At 43.9% G+C, this 22,270-nt stretch overlaps 1 protein-coding gene across 1 annotated transcript; it reads right to left on the bottom strand.

The window, feature by feature from the left end:
* Positions 1 to 280: 280 nt before the first annotated feature.
* Positions 281 to 10,931, bottom strand: LOC307055142 (cholecystokinin receptor type A-like; the record flags this gene model as incomplete). The annotated part of the gene is made up of 5 exons (XM_079707112.1): positions 281 to 816; positions 1,741 to 1,868; positions 4,100 to 4,361; positions 9,892 to 10,143; positions 10,823 to 10,931. 5 exons carry the CDS (start codon positions 10,929 to 10,931, stop codon positions 281 to 283), a joined length of 1,287 nt encoding a protein of 428 aa, XP_079563238.1.
* Between the last annotated feature and the right edge of the window lie 11,339 nt (positions 10,932 to 22,270).

Raw genomic sequence — 22,270 nt, forward strand, 5'->3', positions numbered from 1 at the left:
TCCTGTTACTGGCCTGCTGAGGTTTTTCTCATGGTGACTGGTATGGAAACTGCCTGCCTGGAGCTGCCTGGAAACCCAGTCCCGGCCCCGCCCTAGTAGTGTTCCCCTGGCACCCAGACGAAGGATGCCAAGCAGACAAGGAACAGTTCCCACTGGGGATGGCGCCTTCCTGCTCCTTCACTTCCCGCTTCCTCTTCCTCCTGCTTTCTTCTTTTCCTCCTTCTCTGCTACCTCCCTCGGTCCCCGTTCCATCCTTTGGCGCTGGCGGCCAGGGCACAGCTCACGGGGGCGGGGCAGAGGCGCTCGCGTGGCTGTACGAGCGCCTGGACAGAGAGGCCCGGGTGGTCCTGCTCTCCACCTCCTCCCCCGCCTCCCCTCTCGCTCCTGGGGGACCAGGGTTGGGGCAGCAGGGGAACGTGGCCATGAAGCCGAGGCGGAACCGCTGGTTCATGAAGCAGTAGATGATGGGGTTCACGCAGGAGGAGGTGTAGGAGAGCAGGAGGATGAAGGAGATGGGGGTCCCGGAGAGGCGGCGCTCGGCAGAGGCGGTGTCACAGGCCCGCCAGGCGTTGGCGCTGAAGATGGGCATCCAGCAGAGGAAGAAGAGAACCACGATGACCATGAGCATGCGGATCACCCGCTTCTTGGCCATCAGGTTGGTCGCGGGGCTGCTGCTTCTCATGCGGCCGAGCCTGCCGCCGCCGCTGCTGGACAGCTGCTGCAGCTCCAGCTTCCCTGGAGCTTGCTTGGACCTCTGCAAGTAACACCCATCGGTGGCCTCGTATCTGCCGCTGCTGCCGAGGCTCGGCTTCCTTTCTGGGTGGGCAAGGGATAACACTTATTTTTCGGGATGGGTCATGCCAGACAGAAGGCATGGAACCCCTGCCCCCTGCATCAAGGGGCTAAACCACACTTGAACTGTACTATTGGGCAGGCGACCTCGGGCCTGCCTTGACATGGGTAGGTGTTGTTTACACTAGTCCTTTCCTTCAAATGAAAAGCTACTTAAAACCACTAAAATAATAAATAGTGTCTGAGGTACATAATTTATAATAGTAAAATAATATTTTACATATGTAGATTATAAGGATAAAAAACTGTTCAAGAATGAATAGGCACACTCTTCTTCCAGCTCCTCAGGGGGAAGTTTCCTGCTTGCTTGGGAAACCTCCAGACTGCTTTTACTGGGAGGACTCTGCATAATGAGCAAAAACCAAAGAAGACCTTGAAGTTGTATAAGTGGTAAAGAGTTGAGTAAAGGGGTGGAGTGAGAAGGGGGGGCGAGTGTTACCAACAAAGGTGTCAGGTAAGTTTCTCTGACCAGTGGACTATAATGAAGGGGGGGACGGGAGGCTCTGTGGCAGCTGCAACAAGAGTGAAGGGGAGGAGAGAGGATGGCGCCTGGAATTACAATTTGCTTTGGTTGCGGAAGGGGGTCCATTTGAATGCAACGGCACAGAGAGCCTGGGACCCATGGGCCCCCAGCTTGTAACTGGGCGATGTGTGTATTATTTCATCTATTCCAATCAGCACCCTTTTGAGAGGAATAATTTCTTCATTTTACAGATGAGGAATAGAGACACTGGGTCTCATGACTGTGCCTTAGGACACAGAGTCTCCTAAGAAGACTTTTGAAAACCTCTAATATACCCTATACACACTCCGGGTATATCTATTTAAGTTACAGAAAATAAGCTTTTGTAATCTTTTGGCATAAGCATACAGCTAAGAGATAGTTACCTCTAGCAGACTTCTTCTGGCTAGCATCAAATTTTATTCCCTGGTAAAGTTCCAGAGAGATTAATCCATATGCCACCATCATCACAATTCCAGGAATAAGAAAGAGGATGAGTAACAGGAAGGTGTGCCTAATAAAATAAAAAGCAATCCAATAACCAGCATCTCTAGCATTACAAACTCAGATGGAATGGAATAAGCAAGGTTCATCTCCATTTTAATGAGTCTGAGGAAACACATTAATTACTAGGATTTAATATCTTTGGAAATTTCCCATCTGGAGGGTCAGTCATTAGAAGTTGTTTACTTCTTTTCTTTCAGATAAAGTCTCTTATGAAGGACTAGTTAAATTTGAAAAGTTTGGTGTAAGTCTGTGCCTGAAACAAGTCTACATTTAAAACAAATGAGAGCTTAAAAAAGAAAAAAAAAAAACAAGCCAATGAGAGTAGGTGAATACCTCAATAAAATGGTTTCTGAAATAGTAGTAATAATAAGAGCTTACATTCATTGATGACTTATTCAATTTCAATATAGCATATATATATTACTATATCTAATTCCCATAATAACTTTTGAGGTAGGTACTATTAACATAATACCCATTTTACAAATGAGGAAACAGACTTAGAGACAATAAATAATTTGTCCAAAGTTACACAGCTCGTGGCAAAGGTGAGATCTGAACCCGAGCAATATGATTCTAGAACTCATGCTCTTAAACATCACAATATACCATTTGTTGACTTTATAGCAACAGAATCATCTAATGCATAGGTAGCAATGATGGAAAACCTCCTTGGTTTTGCAAAATAAGCATTCTGGCTGTTCTGACCCATTGGCACAGTGGCAAGCTTGTTCTAGTGCCTGGTGGGCCAGAGCTATGCTTTCTCTAAATATGTTTGATTCCTGAAGAATTGCAGCCTCCTTCTTTATGAGTCTGGCCCCTAAATCACTTTTGCAGTCTGGCATGTTAAGATTGCGCGATTAGGCCATAAAATTGTCAGAGGCTCACAGTGGCTGAGCCATTTCTCATTTCAATTGGACATGTTTTGATAAGAGTTCTTTTCGAGTCTTGGAAAAGTCCCTCATTTGCAACATAACTCTTTTTGTGTGTACGCATTACTTGGATGAAATGAAAAAAAGGAAGGCAAAGAAAGCAGAGATTATCTCAGTTTTGAGCTATTTTTTTAAAAAATCCTTGTCTGAAGTTTCCAACATCTGTGTTTTTTAGGGTTGGTTTCTATTGCCAGTTTTTTTCTATGTACAGCTCATATTTTCCCATTTATTCCCATGTCTAATACTTTTTTTAAATTTTTATTTATTTATTTTTGGCTGTGTTGGGCCTTCGTTTCTGTGCGAGGACTTTCTCTAGTTGCAGCAAGAGGGGGCCACTCTTCATCGCGGTGCACGGGCCTCTCACTATGGGGGCCTCTCTTGTTGTGGAGCACAGGCTCCAGACGCGCAGGCTCAGTAGTCGTGGCTCACGGACCCAGTTGCTCCGCGGCATGTGGGATCTCCCCAGACTAGGTCTCAAACCCGTGTCCCCTGCATTGGCAGGCAGACTCTCAACCACTGCGCCACCAGGGAAGCCCTTGAGCCATTTAAAAATGTCTAACTCCCTCCTTCTAAAACATGCTGGGAACTGGTAAACATAATGTCCTGCATTTGTGTAGCCTTTTTAAAGATATTTAGTGACATTTTCATAAACATGCTCTCATTTGAATCTCACATCCATCTAATGAGGTAGATAAAAAACATATCTTTATTCTTAAATCTTTGTGTAGATAAAGGACTTGAACGTCAGGGAGGTGATATGAACTTGTCCAATATCACCCACTAGTAAGCAAAGAAACAGGTACTAGAACCTTGCCTTTTAATTTCCAGTACAGTGTCCCGTGCAAGTACCACAGTTGCAGCTCTAAGAAAAACCACGTGGGATTCGGAACTCATCCTCGGCTCTACCTCCAGTTCTTGGAGAATCAGAGCTCTTCCAGAAGCACACTGCATAGTGGTTAAGACCAGATGCTCTCTTATCTCTTCTAGGTTTGGGACCTGGAGCAACTTGCTTAACCTCTCCATGTCTCAGTTTCCTCTGTAAAATGGGGACAATAATAGTACCCACCCTATAGGGTTTTGAGAGGATTAGTTGAATTTATATATATATATATATATTATGGCGTTTAAAACACAGCACTCTAAGTGTTTGCTGTCACTGTTCCTCTAGAAAGAGGTTAGAGCGAACCTTCTCAATAAGTCTCCAGGAGACTGATCCCCCTAGACACTGGACAATACATTTCAGTTTTTATTAAACCTGCAAAATTATATCGAGTTGTATTAAACAAATAAACCCATGCAGCCTTACCAGGACTGCTGCATGACATCATTTGGCAGTAGAAAACGGCACATGTTCGCAGTCTGATTGTTATTTTTGGTAAAAGGCACCAAGTTGCTATAAATCGGGTACGGAGTCATGATGGTAAAGGAGAGGCACCAGGTAGCGGCAATCACCTTCAAAGCGTGGGATTTTGTCTGCCAGACGCGGGACTGTAAGGGCTTGCAAATTGCACCATATCTCTCCAGCGATATGGCTACCAGATTAAAGGTGGAGACACTCACAGAGGTGCCTGGAAAAGGAGCAAAGAAGCTGGTTATGCAGGCTCTGAAATCCAAAGTTTATTTGCACAATGAGCTTAAGCATACCTGATCTGCGCAGGTTTGATAGATAGCAGAGGAAAACGCTCACAGGGTAAGAATATTGTGTATATATATCTTTAAAAAATGATTTATTCCCAGCTTTGTCCCCAGAACGATTTGAGGCAGGTAACGAAATGTGTTTGCAAATACATCTTATTGCCAATTTTTAGATAAGTTTATTGAACTTTGATTACAACCAACTCCTTCCTAGGCTGAAGGTGCTCATTATTTAATAACCAAGTGGATGAAATATGTTCCTATCCCACAGAAGAGATTTCTGAGTGACCTGTAGAATAGCTTTAGTTTTGAGCATGATCTGCATAGTTAAGTTGACCTTTTAACCCAATATTCTCAAGGACTGTGAGCCTGAAAATTCAGTGGGGTCTGAGCTGGGACCACTAAAACTCTTCCTGAAAATTTCTAGTACAGACATTTTTTAAAAGATTTTTTTGATGTGGACCATTTTTAAAGTCTTTATTGAATTTGTTACACTATTGCTTCTGTTTCATGTTTTGGTTTTCTGGCCACAAGGTATGTGGGATCTTAGCTCCCTGACCAGGGATCAAACCCACACCCCCTGCATTGGAAGGGGAACTCTTAACCACTGGACCACCAGGGAAGTCCCCAAACTGTTTTTAAGAGTGAAACATTCTAAGTTTCAAAATGGAGTGTTGGAAAAATTACCTAGTGAAAAAGGAAGAAGGGGAAACTCTCCATATCATAACTAACGTTTTTCTCTGGGTGGAAGGGCTAGGGCCTGCTTTCTCATTCTCTTTGCTTCCTGTATTTTGTAAAAGGAACGTGCGTCATCAGTGAGAAAGACGTCAAAGCACCTCGTTCAAAAGGATATACTTACGCATAGTCAAAAGAGCTTAATTTTCCTTATTTTTTGTATTTTGTGTGTGTACATACTTATTATAATCTCTTATCCCCTTAAAATTCCCTTTAATTCTTTTTTTTTTTTTTTTATGTGGTACGTGGGCCTCTCACTGTTGTGGCCTCTCCCGTTGCGGAGCACAGGCTCCGGATGCGCAGGCTCAGCGGCCATGGCTCACGGGCCCAGCCGCTCTGCGGCATGTGGGATCTTCCCAGACCGGGGCACGAACCCGTGTCCCCTGCACTGGAAGGCGGACTCTCAAACACTGCGCCACCAGGGAAGCCCCCCTTTAATTCTTCATCCATAAATTCAACTGATTCTTCTCTTATCTCTTACCATGATAGAGGAGTTCTTAGCCAGGGGCCTTTTGTGAAACTATGTATAAAAATATTCTTTTTCTAGGGAGAATAGCCATAGTATTCCTGAGAGACTTGAAGGAATCTACAACCCTGAAACCATTCTATAAGAACTTACATTCTGAGACAGGATTTGCTGTGTTTTATAGGACTTTAAGGAGTTGATGACATCTGAATTAGAGGGTACAGCCCCAAATTCCTCAGAGTCAAGTCTGTACAATGGGTCCACTGTACTTATAAACCCACCAGCAGGCAAGCAGTCTTTTTTTTGGCTATGTATTAGGAGCTTAATGAGTGTTAACTATTAGAAACAATATTGAGGAGAACATAAAATTAAGGGAAGAATTGAAATCACTGGAATCAGAAATCCAACAAAACCATTATGGTATTGCAAACGCTTTCAGAATTATCTTGCTTTTCATTTTCTAGAACAGTCTGTCCTAGAAATTTTCAGGAAGAGTTTTAAAGCTCCTAGCTCAGACCCCAGCTATTTTTAAAACACTTTTGGTTGCGGTGAAACTTACATAACATAAACTTAATCATTTTAAAGTGTTCTGTGGCATTTAGCACATTCACAACGTTGTGCAACTACACAAGCACTCTTTTTAAATCTCCTTCCACAAACCTTGGTTAAGATTATTAAATATTATCATAAGATATATACAGACAGGTCTTGAAAGCCTAAAGCACTATGAGATGTTGGTTATTATTATTGCGTCATTGTTTAACAATGATCCTTTTCATTTGTGAGTCCATTTTTCTTTTCAGAGGACTGGACCCAGATTGACACTTTCTTGGTTATTTGTCCATGTCACGCAGATCAGTTATTCATCATCATTTTGTCACTGCTGGATCCCGCTTCCTCAATTGGGAGAAATAAAGGCTTTTAAAGCTTTCCGGTCATTGAAGGCTGCCCTAGCCCAACTCAGCTCTGCATATTTTGCCTGGCTTAGGTCAGAACAAACAACAGCTCCTTCCTCATTCCCCGCCTCTCCTCCTCCTCTCCCAACTAATTCTCAGATTGGGCAAGGGACAAAGCATTTTGGCAGACAGAGGGGACAAAGAGACATGTTTTGTTTCAGCCTTAGAAGAGCCACAGCAGTTGGCAAAGCGAGGTCATGTACTCACCACTGTTGTGGCTACCGATCTGGGTTCAAGTCAGCTCTGTAGCTTACCACCTGTGTGTCCTTGGGCACATTATTAACCTCTCTGTGCCTCTATTCCCTCCTCAGTGAATCAGGGAAGGATAACTGTATATTCTTTATAGGGTGGTTGGGAGATAAAATATGATCATGGTTTGGAAGTTTTAGCCACAGCAATCAGAGAAGAAAAGGAAATAAAAGGAATCCAAATTGGAAAAGAAGAAGTAAAGCTGTCACTGTTTGCAGATGACATGATACTATACATAGAGAATCCTAAAGATGCTACCGAAAAACTACTAGAGCTAATCAATGAATTTGGTAAAGTAGCAGGATACAAAATTAATGCACAGAAATCTCTGGCATTCCTGTACACTAATGATGAAAAATCTGAAAATGAAATCAAGAAAACACTCCCATTTACCATTGCAACAAAAAGAATAAAATATCTAGGAATAAACCTACCTAAGGAGACAAAAGACCTGTATGCAGAAAATTATAAGACACTGATGAAAGAAATTAAAGATGATATAAATAGATGGAGAGATATACCATGCTCCTGGATTGGAAGAATCAATATTGTGAAAATGACTCTACTACCCAAAGCAATCTACAGATTCAATGCAATCCCTATCAAACTACCACTGGCATTTTTCACAGAAGTAGAACAAAAAATTTCAAAATTTGTTTGGAAAAACAAAAGACCCCGAATAGCCAAAGCAATCTTGAGAACAAAAAACGGAGCTGGAGGAATCAGGCTGCCTGACTTCAGACTATACTACAAAGCTACAGTAATTAAGACAGTGTGGTACTGGCATAAAAACAGAAAGATAGGTCAGTGGATCAGGATAGAAAGCCCAGAGATAAACCCACGCACATATGGCCAACTTATCTTTGATAAAGGAGGCAGGAATGTACAGTGGAGAAAGGACAGTCTCTTCAATAAGTGGTGCTGGGAAAACTGGACAGGGACATGTAAAAGTATGAGATTAGATCATTCCCTAACACCATACACAAAAATAAGCTCAAAATGGATTAAAGACCTAAATGTAAGGCCAGAAACTATCAAACTCCTAGAGGAAAACATAGGTAGAACACTCTATGACATAAATCACAGCAAGATCCTTTTGGACCCACCTCCTAGAGAAATGGAACTAAAAACAAAGATAAACAAATGGGACCTAATGAAACTTCAAAGCTTTTGCACAGCAAAGGAAACCATAAACAAGACCAAAAGACAACCCTCAGAATGGGAGAAAATATTTGCAAATGAAGCAACTGACAAAGGATTAATCTCCAAAATTTATAAACAGCTCATGCAGCTCAATAGCAAAAAAACAAACAACCCAATCCAAAAATGGGCAGAAGACTTAAATAGGCATTTCTCCAAAGAAGATATACAGACTGCCAACAAACACATGAAAGAATGCTCAACATCATTAATCATTAGAGAAATGCAAATCAAAACTACAATGAGATATCATCTCACACCAGTCAGAATGGCCATCATCAAGAAATCTAGAAACAATAAATGCTGGAGAGGGTGTGGAGAAAAGGGAACACTCTTGCACTGCTGGTGGGAATGTGAATTGGTACAGCCACTATGGAGAACAGTATGGAGGTTCCTTAAAAAACTAAAAATAGAACTACCATATGACCCAGCAATCCCACTACTAGGCATATACCCTGAGAAAACCATAATTCAAAAAGAGACATGTACCAAAATGTTCATTGCAGCTCTATTCACAATAGCCCGGAGCTGGAAACAACCTAAGTGTCCATCATCGGATGAATGGATAAAGAAGATGTGGCACATATATACAATGGAATATTACTCAGCCATAAAAAGAAACGAAACTGAGCTATTTGTAATGAGGTGGATAGACCTAGAGTCTGTCATACAGAGTGAAGTAAGTCAGAAAGAGAAAGACAAATACCGTATGCTAACACATATATATGGAATTTAAAAAAAAAAAATGTCATGAAGAACCTAGGGGTAAAACGTGAATAAAGACACAGACCTACTTGAGAATGGACTTGAGGATATGGGGAAGGGGAAGGGTAAGCTGTGACAAAGGGAAAGAGAGGCATGGACATATATACACTACCAAACGTAAGGTAGATAGATAGTGGGAAGCAGCCGCAGAGCACAGGGAGATCAGCTCGGTGCTTTGTGACCGCCTGGAGGGGTGGGATAGGGAGGGTGGGAGGGAGACGCAAAAGGGAGGGGATATGGGAACATATGTATATGTATAACTGATTAAATTTGTTATAAAGAAAAAAAAATATATGATCATGGAAGTAAAAACTTAAAGCAATTAGGAGACTATCTGGTGCTCAAAAAATGCATTCAAAAATATTAGCTCTTGTGACTTTTATTATAAAGCAATTAGGAGACTATCTGGTGCTCAAAAAATGCATTCAAAAATATTAGCTCTTGTGACTTTTATTATCATCACCATCATTTTGATTGGCAAAGGCAGAGAGCTGCACATCTCAGCCAACCAGTGTCAGCTTAGCGACCCACAGGCTCTAGGAACAAATTCAATTCCTCGTCTAGTGGCAGAGGTCTCTCTCTCTCTCTCTCTCTGCCTGAGATGGTCCCAGACCCTCGGAAAACAGTCTGGGAAGTGAATCCTGAGAAGGGAATCTAGACCTCTGATGAAACTGGTTTTCAAATAGCCCCTGTTCCCTAGGAAAGCCAGAGCAACGGCAGAAAGAGCCCTCTTCCAGCACCATGGCCACCCCAAAAGCCATGCCTTGGGTTGGGTAGAGCTCAGAATACAATCAACAACCTCCAGGAAGGAACAGAACAGCTTGCATCTGTCTTACTTTCTAACAGAAGCAAGCAAAACCAACCTCTTCTGTGGCTTCTTACCAACTTATTCCACTTTGAGAAACTGACCCCTAAAACTGGGGACTGACTTCTGGGGAGTTATGAGGACTGACCCCCCCATAAAGCCAGCTCCTCTGTCCTTACACCTAGCCCTACACAGACAGATGTTTTGTTTTGGCTGTTAGGGGTTGGGGAAGGTCTGGGGCTGAGCGGGGTCTGGGGCGAGCTCCAGAAATAGGCACCCTAACTCACCCATGAAGTAGGTGGTGGTCTTGCAGACAGCGCTCCCAAAGATGAAATCCTTGAGCAGGTTGGGGATGAGGTTGAACGGCATGCAGAAGAGGCAGAGCATGAGGTCACTGACAGCCAGGGAGAGCAGGAAGGTGTTGGTGACCGTTCTCATCCTCTTGTTCCGAATCAGCACCGTAATGACCAGCGTGTTTCCCAGCACACTGAGCAGGAATATCAAGGAGTACAAGAGAATCTGCACGGCTGGCTGCCACTCTGAGAGGAGGAACGGAGACGAGGGATGGAGGTTATGAGAGCAGAATGTTAAAACCTAGCACGCGCAGCAAACACTTATTTCCTGCCGATTTTTTTTTTTCAGGGGCGGACATCATTGAACCCAGATCTCCCTGTACTTACAATATTTTGCAGAAACAAAGTGAGGAGAGCACAGAGTGTTCAGTTGCTTCTAAAATGTTGGTCTGTTAAAGGATCACTCACTCAGGGAACCACTTTTTCTTAAGAACAAAGCTCCTCTAGTGAATAGTGATTGCTTTCTTTCCTAAGCTGCTAAGCATTATTTTGCTAGAATCACTTCTTCACACTGATTTCCCCCAAGAAAAGGCGACAGCTAGATTGTGACAGCACCTTTTCTGTGATGCTTGTAAGTTCAAGCTTTTACACTTGTCCTCGCTTCTGGCTCCACTTCAGGTCCTCCTCCCACTGCTTTTGTGCCCCCAAGTCCTGTACATTAATCCCAACTCTCCCCTGGGGAACAAGAAGAACATTGGACTCAATTCTGCTTTTTGATCTCTTATTCAAACTTCTGAACAGATGACTTTACCCAGCCTTGTCTCAAGAGGACTTTGTTATATTTTCGCAGTCAGCCTTGCCTTTGCTGATTTCTTCCCCCAACTTAATAGTTTTCTGAATTAAAATATCAGCCTCTGACACCTACCTTTGGAAGCATGGGGCTGATCCAAGCAGAAAAACGTCTTGTTTTCGATCCCCAGTTCGCAGGGAGGCGTCATGTTGCTTCCATTCAAGAGAAGGCTGTCCACATCCATCCTTGCTTGCTGATTTTCACCAAGCGCTGGCGAGCTGATGAATGGCTCACTCTCGGCTCATTCCTCTAATGACCGACTGGAGAGTTTCCCAAATGCAACCTGCCGTGGAGGAGCAAGGGGGTTGGGGGAGTGATTGCCAGGTGTGGGCTTCTGAAGCCATTCTTAAAGGCGACTGGAGTTCCACACACTCAGGCCAGCTGGGCAAGCATGTGCACTCCTGTCTTGGAAAGAGCAGCTGATGCAAGGCAAGCCTACCCCACCTTCCAGGCCCACCCCATTCCTGGGCCAGCCATGGGGCCGCTGCACACAGACAGCCTGATTGTAACTTAACCCTTCCTGGAGTGTCGCTGCTTTTCCATACACATGCACACAGGTGTGGACACACACATACATGGACACATTACCGCTCTTCTCTGTATAGGAACCTGTCACCGTCCCAGACATAGGCAGAATAAAGCCCAAACTGGCCGTGTGAGACAGAAACAATTAACACAGTAACAGATACCATAATGCAGAGCATCAGGACTAAAGGACACGGAGGGACTGTGTTTCTACCTCCTTATATAAAAGCAGTTAGTGCCTTTTTAGCTTTGGACCCATGCCCAGCAGTGTGTGTGGATATAACTACTGGTTGTTAAGCTCTTACCAACCACAGGGTTATTTCTCTGCCCTTGGAAACTGAAAGAAGGGGGGTACTTTGACTATACGTGCCTTGATTCTTATTACAGAAACACTTTAGTAAGATTTTCCATTCGTTCATTTATCCACTCATCCATTCATTCAGCACATGTTCATTGAGAGTCAGCCGTTTGCCAGGTACTTTTCTAAACACATAAGCAGATAATGGATAAGATTATTTCAGATGTGTAAAGCACCACAGAGGAAGTCAAGCAAGAAGGCGTAATTGAGAGGGATGGATGGGGGGTGCTAATTTAGGCAGGGTGGTCAGGAAGGGCCTCCCGCAGGAGGGGACTATGATCAGAAAGTTAGATGGCAAGGAGGAGGAAAGCTTGTGCCGATCTGGAGGAAGCTGCTTCTAGGCAGGAGGAGCAGTCTTCTTGGCAGAGGTCACAGCAGGAGCAAAGGCCCTGAGGTGGGAATAAACTTGAACTGTTTGAGTTCAGTTAGAAGTAGGAATGAGGTGGGAGGTTAGGATAGAGAGGGGGACCTGGCCGGGAGCTTTGGGTTTTCTGTGAGGCTTTGTGGTGCCGGAAAACTCCTCCAGCCCTATTGCACACATGCTCTCCTCAGTTGAGACCTTTGGGACAGCAGGTGAGAGCGGAGGGCCCTGTGTTTCTCACATGTTGCTTGGCCCAGCTGAGACCTGGTCTAGATGCCTCTGGGATGCCTTGTGTTTTGACAGCTCTCTCAGTTGACAGAGCTACGTGTTATATATTTGCTGAATCCCTGCCAGACACACATGAACTAATGGACTTTTTCACCATCCAGGCTCAGTGGAGCTGAGAAGAGAGTGGTACCCCTGTTCTTTGAAACCATGAACAGCTCACGTTGAGGCACTTAATTGTAGGAACTAGAAATTCGAGGAATGTTGGAGAAGCTAACAGTAATTATTAAGAAGACAGGCTTTGGCATCAGACAGACCCAGGGTCAAATCCTGGCTTCACTGGTTACCTGCTGGGAAATACTGGGCAGGTTTCTTAACCTAAGGCTCATTTCCTTCTTCTTTCAAATGGGGACCAAAATGACCTCATAGATATTTGTTATGAAGATTGATTGCCTCAGGACAGTGCCTGACACAGAAAAAGTGTTCCATAAATCACAGAAAATAACAACTATTATTATTATTTTCCTTTTACACACAAGGAAATTGACTCAGAGTGGCCATGTGATTTGCTGGCGAGAACCAGCTGTGGATACTCCCTCACTGGCCGGCAGCCCCACCCTCACTCCTCTTCCTGCAGCATAGAGCTTTCTTCACTGTCCTAGTGTCCTGTAGCCCGTTTGGAGCCAGAACCCGCGTCTCTGCCTGTCATTCCTACCTCGGTTCCTGTTGGCTGAATCTTCTCAGTCTGCAGACTGATACGGACCCTGCCCACTAGGAGGGGACCCTGTGCAATACTGTCCTGATTTGGAAAGGGATAAACATTCAGATTCTGAGCACTGGGTATAGCTAAATTTCACTGCACTGCTGTTCCCAGCAGCTGACTGCTTCAGCTGCTTTAAGTGGGCTGATATCACCATCCATAGAGGGTGTTTCCTAAGCACGTTCCTCAGGCCCTTCGGCTGCTGCTCCAGCCACTGCAGGGAACCTGCTGCTCAGGGTCCAAGAGCAGAGGGGCAGAGGGCTGGTGTCCACCTGCCCTGAACTGAAATGGAGCCCAATTTGGAGCGTTTCTCCTCCCTTCCTTCCTCCCTCCCTCCTTCCCTTCTTCCTTCCTTCCTTCCTTCCTCCCTCCCTCCCTCCCTCCTTCCCTTCTTCCTTCCTTCCTTCCTTCCTCCCTCCCTCCCTCCCTTCTTCCTTCCTTCCTTCCTTCCTCCCTCCCTTCCTTCCTTCCTTCCTTCCTCCCTCCCTCCCTCCTTCCCTTCTTCCTTCCTTCCTTCCTTCCTCCCTCCCTCCTTCCCTTCTTCCTTTCTTCCTTCCTTCCTCCCTCCCTTCTTCCTTCCTTCCTTCCTACCTTCCTTCCTTTTTTCCTTTTATCCTTTCTTCCTCCTTTCCTGCCTTTCTATTCTGTTCTGTTCATCCATTGGCAGGAAGAAAGGGTGGAGTGCAGGAGAGTGGGTCCTAGAAGTTTTGTAAACTCACAAAGAGTAAGTGTGGCACATTTGAGTGCTGTGCTTTATGAACTTTAGTGCAAATCTAATCACTGGGCTTAGTGGTTAAAAAATGGGGATTCCCAGGCTCCCTTCCCAAGGATTCTGATCCTTCTGCCCCAAGCCTGGGAATCTGCCCTTTTATCCAGCATTCCTGGTGATTTGGAGGCCAGTGATCACAAGATTACCTCTTAGGAAGCTCCCTGGAAGCTGGTAAGTGTGTGAGAACAGGTGTCAGATGGCGGGAACCTAAGCCTGAACTTCACCCCAGTTGTGAACATGACCAAATTACTTGACTTTTCTGAGTCTCAGCTTGTTCATCTGTAAAACAGGCATAGTATAGCCCTACCTCTAAACAAAGCAATGCATGGAAAGCACCTCGAAAAATGCCTAGAACATAGGGCTGGACTCTAATTATTACTATCAGTGGATAAGAGTAATCCTGGGAATGCTCTATTTATCCCCGTTATCATGGTCAGGTTAAGGGTTTGTGTCTCCAGTACATCAGCACAGTGCCTGGCATACAGTGTGTGCTTGGGGAATGGGAATAAATAAGGAGTAAAAAATCAGGAGAGCCTATATTGCATTGCTTATTCTACCCTTCTATATCTCTATTACATCGGTTCTTTTCCTGGCCAGCTCTGGATTTTTCAGTCTGACTTTCTGAGCCAGTGTTACCACAGAATTAAATTTAAAAAGAGAGGATTCCAACAAGAGACATTAGGGCTTTCAAGGGGAGAGCTGATGCATTTTTCAGGATGTTAGCCCTTACTTCGTTCCTCAGCACACATTTATCGAATGGCTTCTAAGTGCCAGGCAAGGTGCCAGGTGCTGGGGATAAGCTATGAACCAAGTGGATGGAATCCTGCCCTTGGGAAATTCTCCGTGCACTGTGAGAGGCAGGCAATAAACAGATGGGGCAAAATAAAAGTAGCCTTCTCACCTCGGAGCCCTACCTTCTGACTGAGCATAGGCCCAGGAGAATTAATAAAAATTTACTAAACTGAGTTGAAATGGTTTAAGTGCCTCCCCTCTCTCCGAGCCACAGAGTTTTGGTGTCTCCTGCAGTCCCCAAAGCCCTGTGGGTACTGAGGACTCTTTTCTGGCAAACGCTCCCCTAGGAAGACAGAACGTGAGCAATCCTGCTGGAGCCCCGGATAAAGAAATTGGTAGCTGTTCCCCCAAACCATTCTCCATCTTAAGAAACAATTGTTCTAAAACACGTAAAAGATTTATTTGGATTTTTTCCCTCATTATAACATGAATCATATGCTCATGATACATGTTAGGCAAATTTTTTTAAATAAAGAAAAATAGATAAATAAAAATATTATACAAATACATTTCAGAGCCCCACATGATTTATCCTCAGAGAATCACAGTCCAGAAGCCAGAGGTAGTTAACAGGTAATGGCATGTTGCAGGATTCCCAATTCTTAGGGCAGCCTGACATTTCTTCAAATGATCTTGCCTCCCCTCTGCAATTTTCCCCCCTCTCTGCTGCTCAAAATGTCACTCTCTAAATTCCTTATTCCTCATTCTCTTTCTAAACTCACCCAGACTGTTGCCTGCTAGGGTTTTTCTCTTTTCCTCCCTGTAACCATCTCAGATTTCTGGAAGAGCCTGACTGGGACTCCCCTCCCTCCTCACCCTGCACTGGCCACGTATGGGTTCCTCAGGAGGGTAGATGCACTGAGCCCTGCTGCCCTCAGAAGCTTGTGTGCAACCCCCTCTGAAGTCCTTCTCCCACTAGCTGCCCTTCTTGAGAAATCATATTGGATCCTTTCTGACAAGTGAAAAACCCCTCCTTGCTACAGAGGAGGGCAGACATCATGTCTCTGTCTGATAAGGCTGTCACTTAGCAAGTCATGGCTGAGTTTGGGCAGGTAGTTTTGCCTCGGTCTCCATTTCCTCACCTGTAAAATGGGTTAACAGAGGTAACACCTACCTCAGAGGGCTGCTGGGATATTACATGTCACAGTGTGTGTAAAGCACACAGCAGAGTGGTTGGCATGTCATAAGAGCTCAGTAAATAACAATAATGATAGCAATATAATAGTAATAATAAAAATAATATACCATGTTTCATGTTGATAGGAACATTAAAATCATCCTTAATACCACTGCCTCAAGATAGACATTTGTCTGTTTGTTTTGTTTTTAAACATCTTTATTGGAGTATAATTGCCTTACAGTGGTGTGTTAGTTTCTGCTTTATAACAAAGTGAATCAGCTATACATATACATATGTTCCCATATCTCTTCCCTCCTGCGTCTCCCTCCCTCCCACTCTCCCTCTCCCACCCCTCTAGGTGGTCACAAAGCACTGAGCTGATCTCCCTGTGCTATGCAGCTGCTTCCCACTAGCTATCTGAGAGAGTGGCATGGACATATATACACTACCAAAGACAGACGTTTGTTAAAGACTTGGTAGCTATCCTTCCAGCCTTTACCTCTAATCACAGTTCATAAAAAACAAATTTGAACTCTTACTTTATATACAGTATTCACCCTACTTACCACTTTTTGAAAATGTATTTTTAAGATAGAATTTTTTCTCAAAATGAGAAATATGGTTTTTGTAAGTTTCTGGAAAATGTATATTTTTTAATTTAGACAAGAAAGTAAAAATAAAATTACAACTCCATCACCCAGAGAGTTTGAAAAGTGCTTTACACATATACTATTTTGTATATTCATTATTTTCACTTAGTATTTTTTCATCATCCTGTTTTGGTACTTCTCTATGGTATTATATTTAGGGATGGCTATTATTTCATTAAGAACATGTACTCCCAATGACTAAAGTATTTCCATACAGTTGGGTACTTAGTTATTATTTGTAGCCGTCTGCTTTTATAAGTGACACTGTAGTGAACACTTGTGCATAAATATATTTTGAGGCATTTGATGTACATTGGCAACCTCGGGGCTGCCATCAGCACCACTCCAAGGGCAGAGCTCACATTGAATGCACTGTCACTGCCACTTCTTAGAGCTGCCAATGAACGACGCCTGGCACTGGTGGCCTGAGGCCTGGGCAAATAGCTTTCTAAAGGATCAGATTCGTTTATAAGCTGCTGTTTATTAGTACTGGTTTATTATCCTTTTATCAGCATTTGATATTATGGGTTCACATTTTCATTTTGCTAATTTAATCATTGAAAAAAAGCACCTCGTGGTTCCTTTAATTTGCACTTTTTCTTTTAATTGAAGTATAGTTGATTTACAATACTACATTAATTTCAGATGTACTATATAGTGAGGCAATATTTTTATAGATTATAATCCCTTTACACTTATTTTAAAATATTGGTTATATGCCCCGTGTTGTACATAACATCATTGTATCATATTTATTTTCTACCAAGTAGTTCGTACCTCTTAATCCCCTACCCCTATCTTGCTCCTCCCCCTATCCTTTTCCCCTCTGGTAACCACTAGCTTGTTCTCTGTATCTGTGAGTCTGTTTCTGTTTTGTTATATTCATTCGTTTGTTTTATTTTTTCAGGTTCCACATGTAAGTGAAAACCTACCATGTTTGTCTTTGTCTGACTTATTTCACTTAGCATAATGCCCTCCAGGTCCATCCATGTTATTGTAAATGGCAAAATTTCAATCTTTTTTATGGCTGAGTACTATTATTTGCATGTCTTTTATTACCAAAGATGCTCCATATTTTCCATGGGTTTGTTTACTAGTTGTATTTCTTCTGTCACTCTTGTAAACCCAGGATAAGCCAGAGCATTTTTTTATGAATTGTTTATGTGCTTTGTCCATTTCTTTGTTCAATCACCAAATATTTATTGAACACCTAGTACTTGGCAGGAACTGATGTAGGTACTGTTCACAGCAGTGAATAAAACAAAGTCCCTCCCCTTACTGAGCTCCCATCCTCGTGAGGGACACACAATAAACATAGAAATAAATAGAGCACATAATATCGGATAGTGATAAGTGCTATGCAGGGAAACAAAGCCAGATTAGGGGATGGAGAGTGATGGGTGCCCAGAGAAGTCCCTCCTGAGGAGGTGACATTTGAACAGAGATCAAAATGAATTGAGGGGGCTTCCCTGGTGACTCAGTGGTTGAGAGTCCGCCTGCCGATGCAGGGGACACGGGTTCGTGCCCCAGTCCGGGAAGATCCCACATGCCGCAGAGCAGCTGGGCCCGTGAGCCATGGCCGCTGGGCCTGTGCGTCCGGTGCCTGTGCTCCGCAACGGGAGAGGCCACAACAGTGAGAGGCCCGTGTACTGAAAAAAAAAAAAAAAAAAAAAAAAAGAATTGAGGGAATGAGTCTCATGACTATCTGGGAAAAGAACATTCCAGACGGGGTATTATTTGTCATCCTAAAATGTTTTTCTCATCACTTGACAGGAATCCTACCTAAAGTGATGACAGTGATATTTAATTTACAGCTTACTGTCATAAACTGTTGTTGTAGCACAGACTGCTTCCCTTCCCCCCCTTCTTGTATAGTAATTGAAGCCCCAATTTTTAATTGGGTGTGTGGCTGCCTAGAATTAATGTTATATATTTCCATTCTCCTTTGCAGCTAGATGTGGCTGTATGCCAAGATCTGGCCAATGAGAAGTAGGCAGAAATGAATATACAGCTCCTGAGAAGTATCTTTACAGAGAAGGAGCATACCATTTTCTTTCCTTTTCATCCTTCCTCTGACTAGAATGAAGATGTGAGCACTGGAGCTGGAGCAGCCATCTTGTACCCCGAGGTGGGTGCCAAGAATTGAATGTAGCAGAAACCTGGATACTAATAGAAACCTAGATTCCTGATGGTCTTAAAATTTATATACTAGCCAGACCTGGACAGCTTACCTCCCGACTTCATTTATGTGAGAAAGAAAAATAAATTTATTTTATTAAGCCAGTGTTATTTTGGGTTTTCTGCCACTTGCAACCTAATCCTAACTGAAACAGTGTGAACTAGAGTCTGCATGTTTAATTTCTGATCTAGTCTCACACGATTCCTCAGTTGCACTCAGGATGCATCATGGTAGCGGTCACCTCACCGACTGGGCTTGCCAGCATGTCTGACTCCTTCCCACCTAATCAGGGTTTACGCTTCTTCAGGGCCCAACTTCATCCCATCTCCAAGCAGCCTTCTCCAGTTTACAGCCCTCATGGCTCTGCCTTTTCTTTTAACTGCCACAGCCTTTCCCACTGATCCCACCCATTGGGAGTTAATCAAATTGCCTTATTCTTTCTCAGGTTGAAGATAAATTTCTGTCCCATTATTTCACATTTCTCCATCTCCACTGCTCTACCCCAGTCCACATGACCCATAACTGATGTTCCTACTTTCCCTATGACTTCTCTTAACCCTTCTCCATGCAGTAACCCGAGCCGTGGTTTCAAAACATAGACCAGAATGTCATTGCCTACCTAAAATGCTCCAGCCCAATCCAGAGTGGATGGTCTCTGCCTCCCTCCATGGCTTCATCTTACACTATTCCCCACCCACTCCCCGGCTCTGTGTGTGCCGATACACTTTCTTCTCTCTCCTGTGCCACGCTCCTGGTCCACTCTCTTCCCCACAGTGTTTGCCCACATTGTTCTCCTGCCCAGGCTTTTCTGCCTGCCTGTTATCTCACCCTCACTTACCCCTACCCACTGATGCCACCTTCACAGGGAATTCTCCCCTGGACCCAGACTAGGACGAGTTTCCCTGTTGGATGTTCATAAAGCCTGCGGGGCTCTCCTTTCACTTACTATGTACTTACATAGCACTTACTGTAGTTTTGAATGTTACATTTGTGTGATCATTATCTGTCTCCCCATTAGCCTGAAGCTCTGTGAAGACCAGGGCTGTGTCTGTTTTGCACTTCACTATAGTAACTCCTCAGGCAAAGTGTCCAGCACCATTCCTCTTAAAACCTCTAGGAAGTAATAATTATCTATTACTATAATTTCCTTTTGCAGATGAGGAAGATAAGCCACAAAGAGATTGGAAATGCAACATCAGTGCTCAGCCCCAAGTAGGACTGGGGCCAACATCTACACTTGTTTCATTACACGACTACAGTATAAATACCACCTAATAATTCTCAGAGTCTTATGGGAAAAAGACCAACAACTGACTGATTCCCACCCCGTCTGGTCCTCAGCACTGTTGTGGATGGGCTGTGCGTCTTTAAGACCCAAGGATATGACTCTCAGAATGGAATTTCACAGTGATGACAGACACTGGGCGAGACACATGGGGCAGAGGATCTGGTAACTTGAGAGTCAACAGGAAGACAGAATTAGCTTAGAACTTTCCCACTCTTTCTTAGGGTCTCCAAGGACCACTCCAAGCAGGACATCAAAGGATGAACATGCCAAGACCCCTCCATGTGTCTTTACTGTGCCATCTCCATTATCTGGCCTCAGTTGGGCTCCACCCTTGATCTTCATGACTCTGAATATCCAGATCCTCATTCATAAAGTACTGATTATAATAAGAAGCTCACAGGGTCATATGAAGATCCCGTGGGATGGGGTACGTGTGTGAAAGTTCTGTCTGAACTCTAGAGAAATGTGTGAGTGATACAAGCACCATTTACTGAGCATGAACCCTCCTTTGGGTGCTTTATTCTGCCATTTCTATTCCTCACCCAACCTTGTGAGGTGGCTTTAATTATCCCATTTTACCAATGAAGGACTCAGAGTTCCAGGAAATACACCTGCTGCCCCACTACGGAGCATCCTCCAGTTATGTGTGGGAATCCTCAAAGCAGGGCTCAAGGGCACCTACACACCATTCTCTTAGCTACCATTCCCTCCTGATGTCTATCATTTTATCTCCCACCCTGGGTCTCACCATGGACAAGTACTACCCTTGCAGCCACAGGCTATGGAAAAGACACTGTCTCCATATATTCCCACAGTGGCCAGTCCTTGGGCAGAGGTGGAGACCGAGCACCCAAATGGCTATTTGGGCCAGAACCTCAGAAAGCCTCCTGTGAAAAGTGTTCCATCCGCCCCAGTCCCCGAATCCCGTCCAAAGGCCACCCTGACCCTCCATCTCCCCATCTCCCGCTCTCCTGCTCTGCTCCTCACCCAGAAGCCTTTCTCCCCACTGAGCTAAAAGACCACAGCCCCCAGGGACTTCCCTGGTGGTCCAGTGGGTAAGACTCCACGCTGCCAATGCAGGGGGCCGAGGTTCGATCCCTGGTCAGGGAACTAGATCACGCAAGCACGCCACAACTAAGAGTCTGCATACTGCAACTGAGAAGCGCTCATGCTGCAACGAAAATCCTGTGTGCCGCAACTAAGACCCAGCACAGCCAAAATAAATATTAAAAACAATGAAGTCAATCCCAAGGGTTTTTTTTTGTTTGTTTTTAATTTTTTTTAAAAAAAAGGACCACAGCCCCCAGAGATATCAGTGGCTGTGAAGAGCTGGATGTGCCTTCTGGGTGGTGGAAAGTCTGTGTCCCAACTCTGCCAGCCAAATGTCCTATTCCATTATTATTATCATCATTCAGTAAGATGTTCCAGTTATACCAGGACAAGGCTGCTGCACACCATTAGGTCACTAAAAACTCCAGGTTCACATGGCTCAGAGGTGTGGGGAGCCATCAACACTGCTCTTACAGGAACCTCTTAGAGAGTTGTGCCTGCTGGGATCTGACCCACCCACATGTCCACTTGCTATCTGGGGACTGTAACAGCTACTGAATCCATTAACTGGACTAAAAATGAAAGCAGTTGGAAGCACAAGTGGCTTGAAATGTTTAAGCACCATAATGCTGATCTGGCTTCATTACTGCCAAAAGTAGGGTCAGAACAGAACTCTTGATCTCAGCCCCCTTCATGGCCCAATACATTAAAGGAGAAATGTCAGATTTAATGATTAAAAAATATGATTTCTATGCCTGTCAATAATAAAAGCTTGAATTTGAAATTCGGTTGTCTTAGAAAGGTACTAACAGGTCACAGAGTACTTACAGCACCTAAGCGCCCAGGCTCAGAGCTTATAATTCACCTTCCTTCTGGCTCCCGAGGTGGAGTGGGGAGGGGGTCCGGGCTCCTTGAGGGCAGGGCCCTGTCGGCCACTTTTGCTGCAATTATATCTCCAGCTGTTCCTGCAATATCTAGTGCATTGTAAGCATTCACTAAATGCTTGCTGGGTAAATGCATGAACAGATGGGAGGATTGATGTCATTGAATGTCATTTTATCATTCTTATAGACAAAAGAAAATGTTAGAGTCTGAAACTGTGAGATTTTCCAGACTAGATGGGATCATCTTCCTTATTTTACTTGTGATATAACTGTTTAGAGAACTCAAGTCTCTTGAATGAAGGGCTTTTTCGAAGCCATTAATAATATAGCAGCAACAATGAAAGTAATAATTATACCTAACATTGATTGACTTCTGTTTCATGAGCTTTATAAACATTGACTCTTATAATCCTCATATAACCCCTAAGGGAGGAACTACTATGACCCCCATTTTCTGGAGAAGCTGAGTAACTTTCCATAAGACCACAACAGAAAAGAAACATGTTCCACTAGGGCTGCTCATGACTTTCTTTGGGTCATAAATCCTCCTTAGGAATCCGAC

This window comes from Hyperoodon ampullatus (genome assembly GCF_949752795.1).
Source record: "Hyperoodon ampullatus genome assembly, chromosome: 1".
Taxonomy (NCBI): domain Eukaryota; kingdom Metazoa; phylum Chordata; class Mammalia; order Artiodactyla; family Ziphiidae; genus Hyperoodon; species Hyperoodon ampullatus.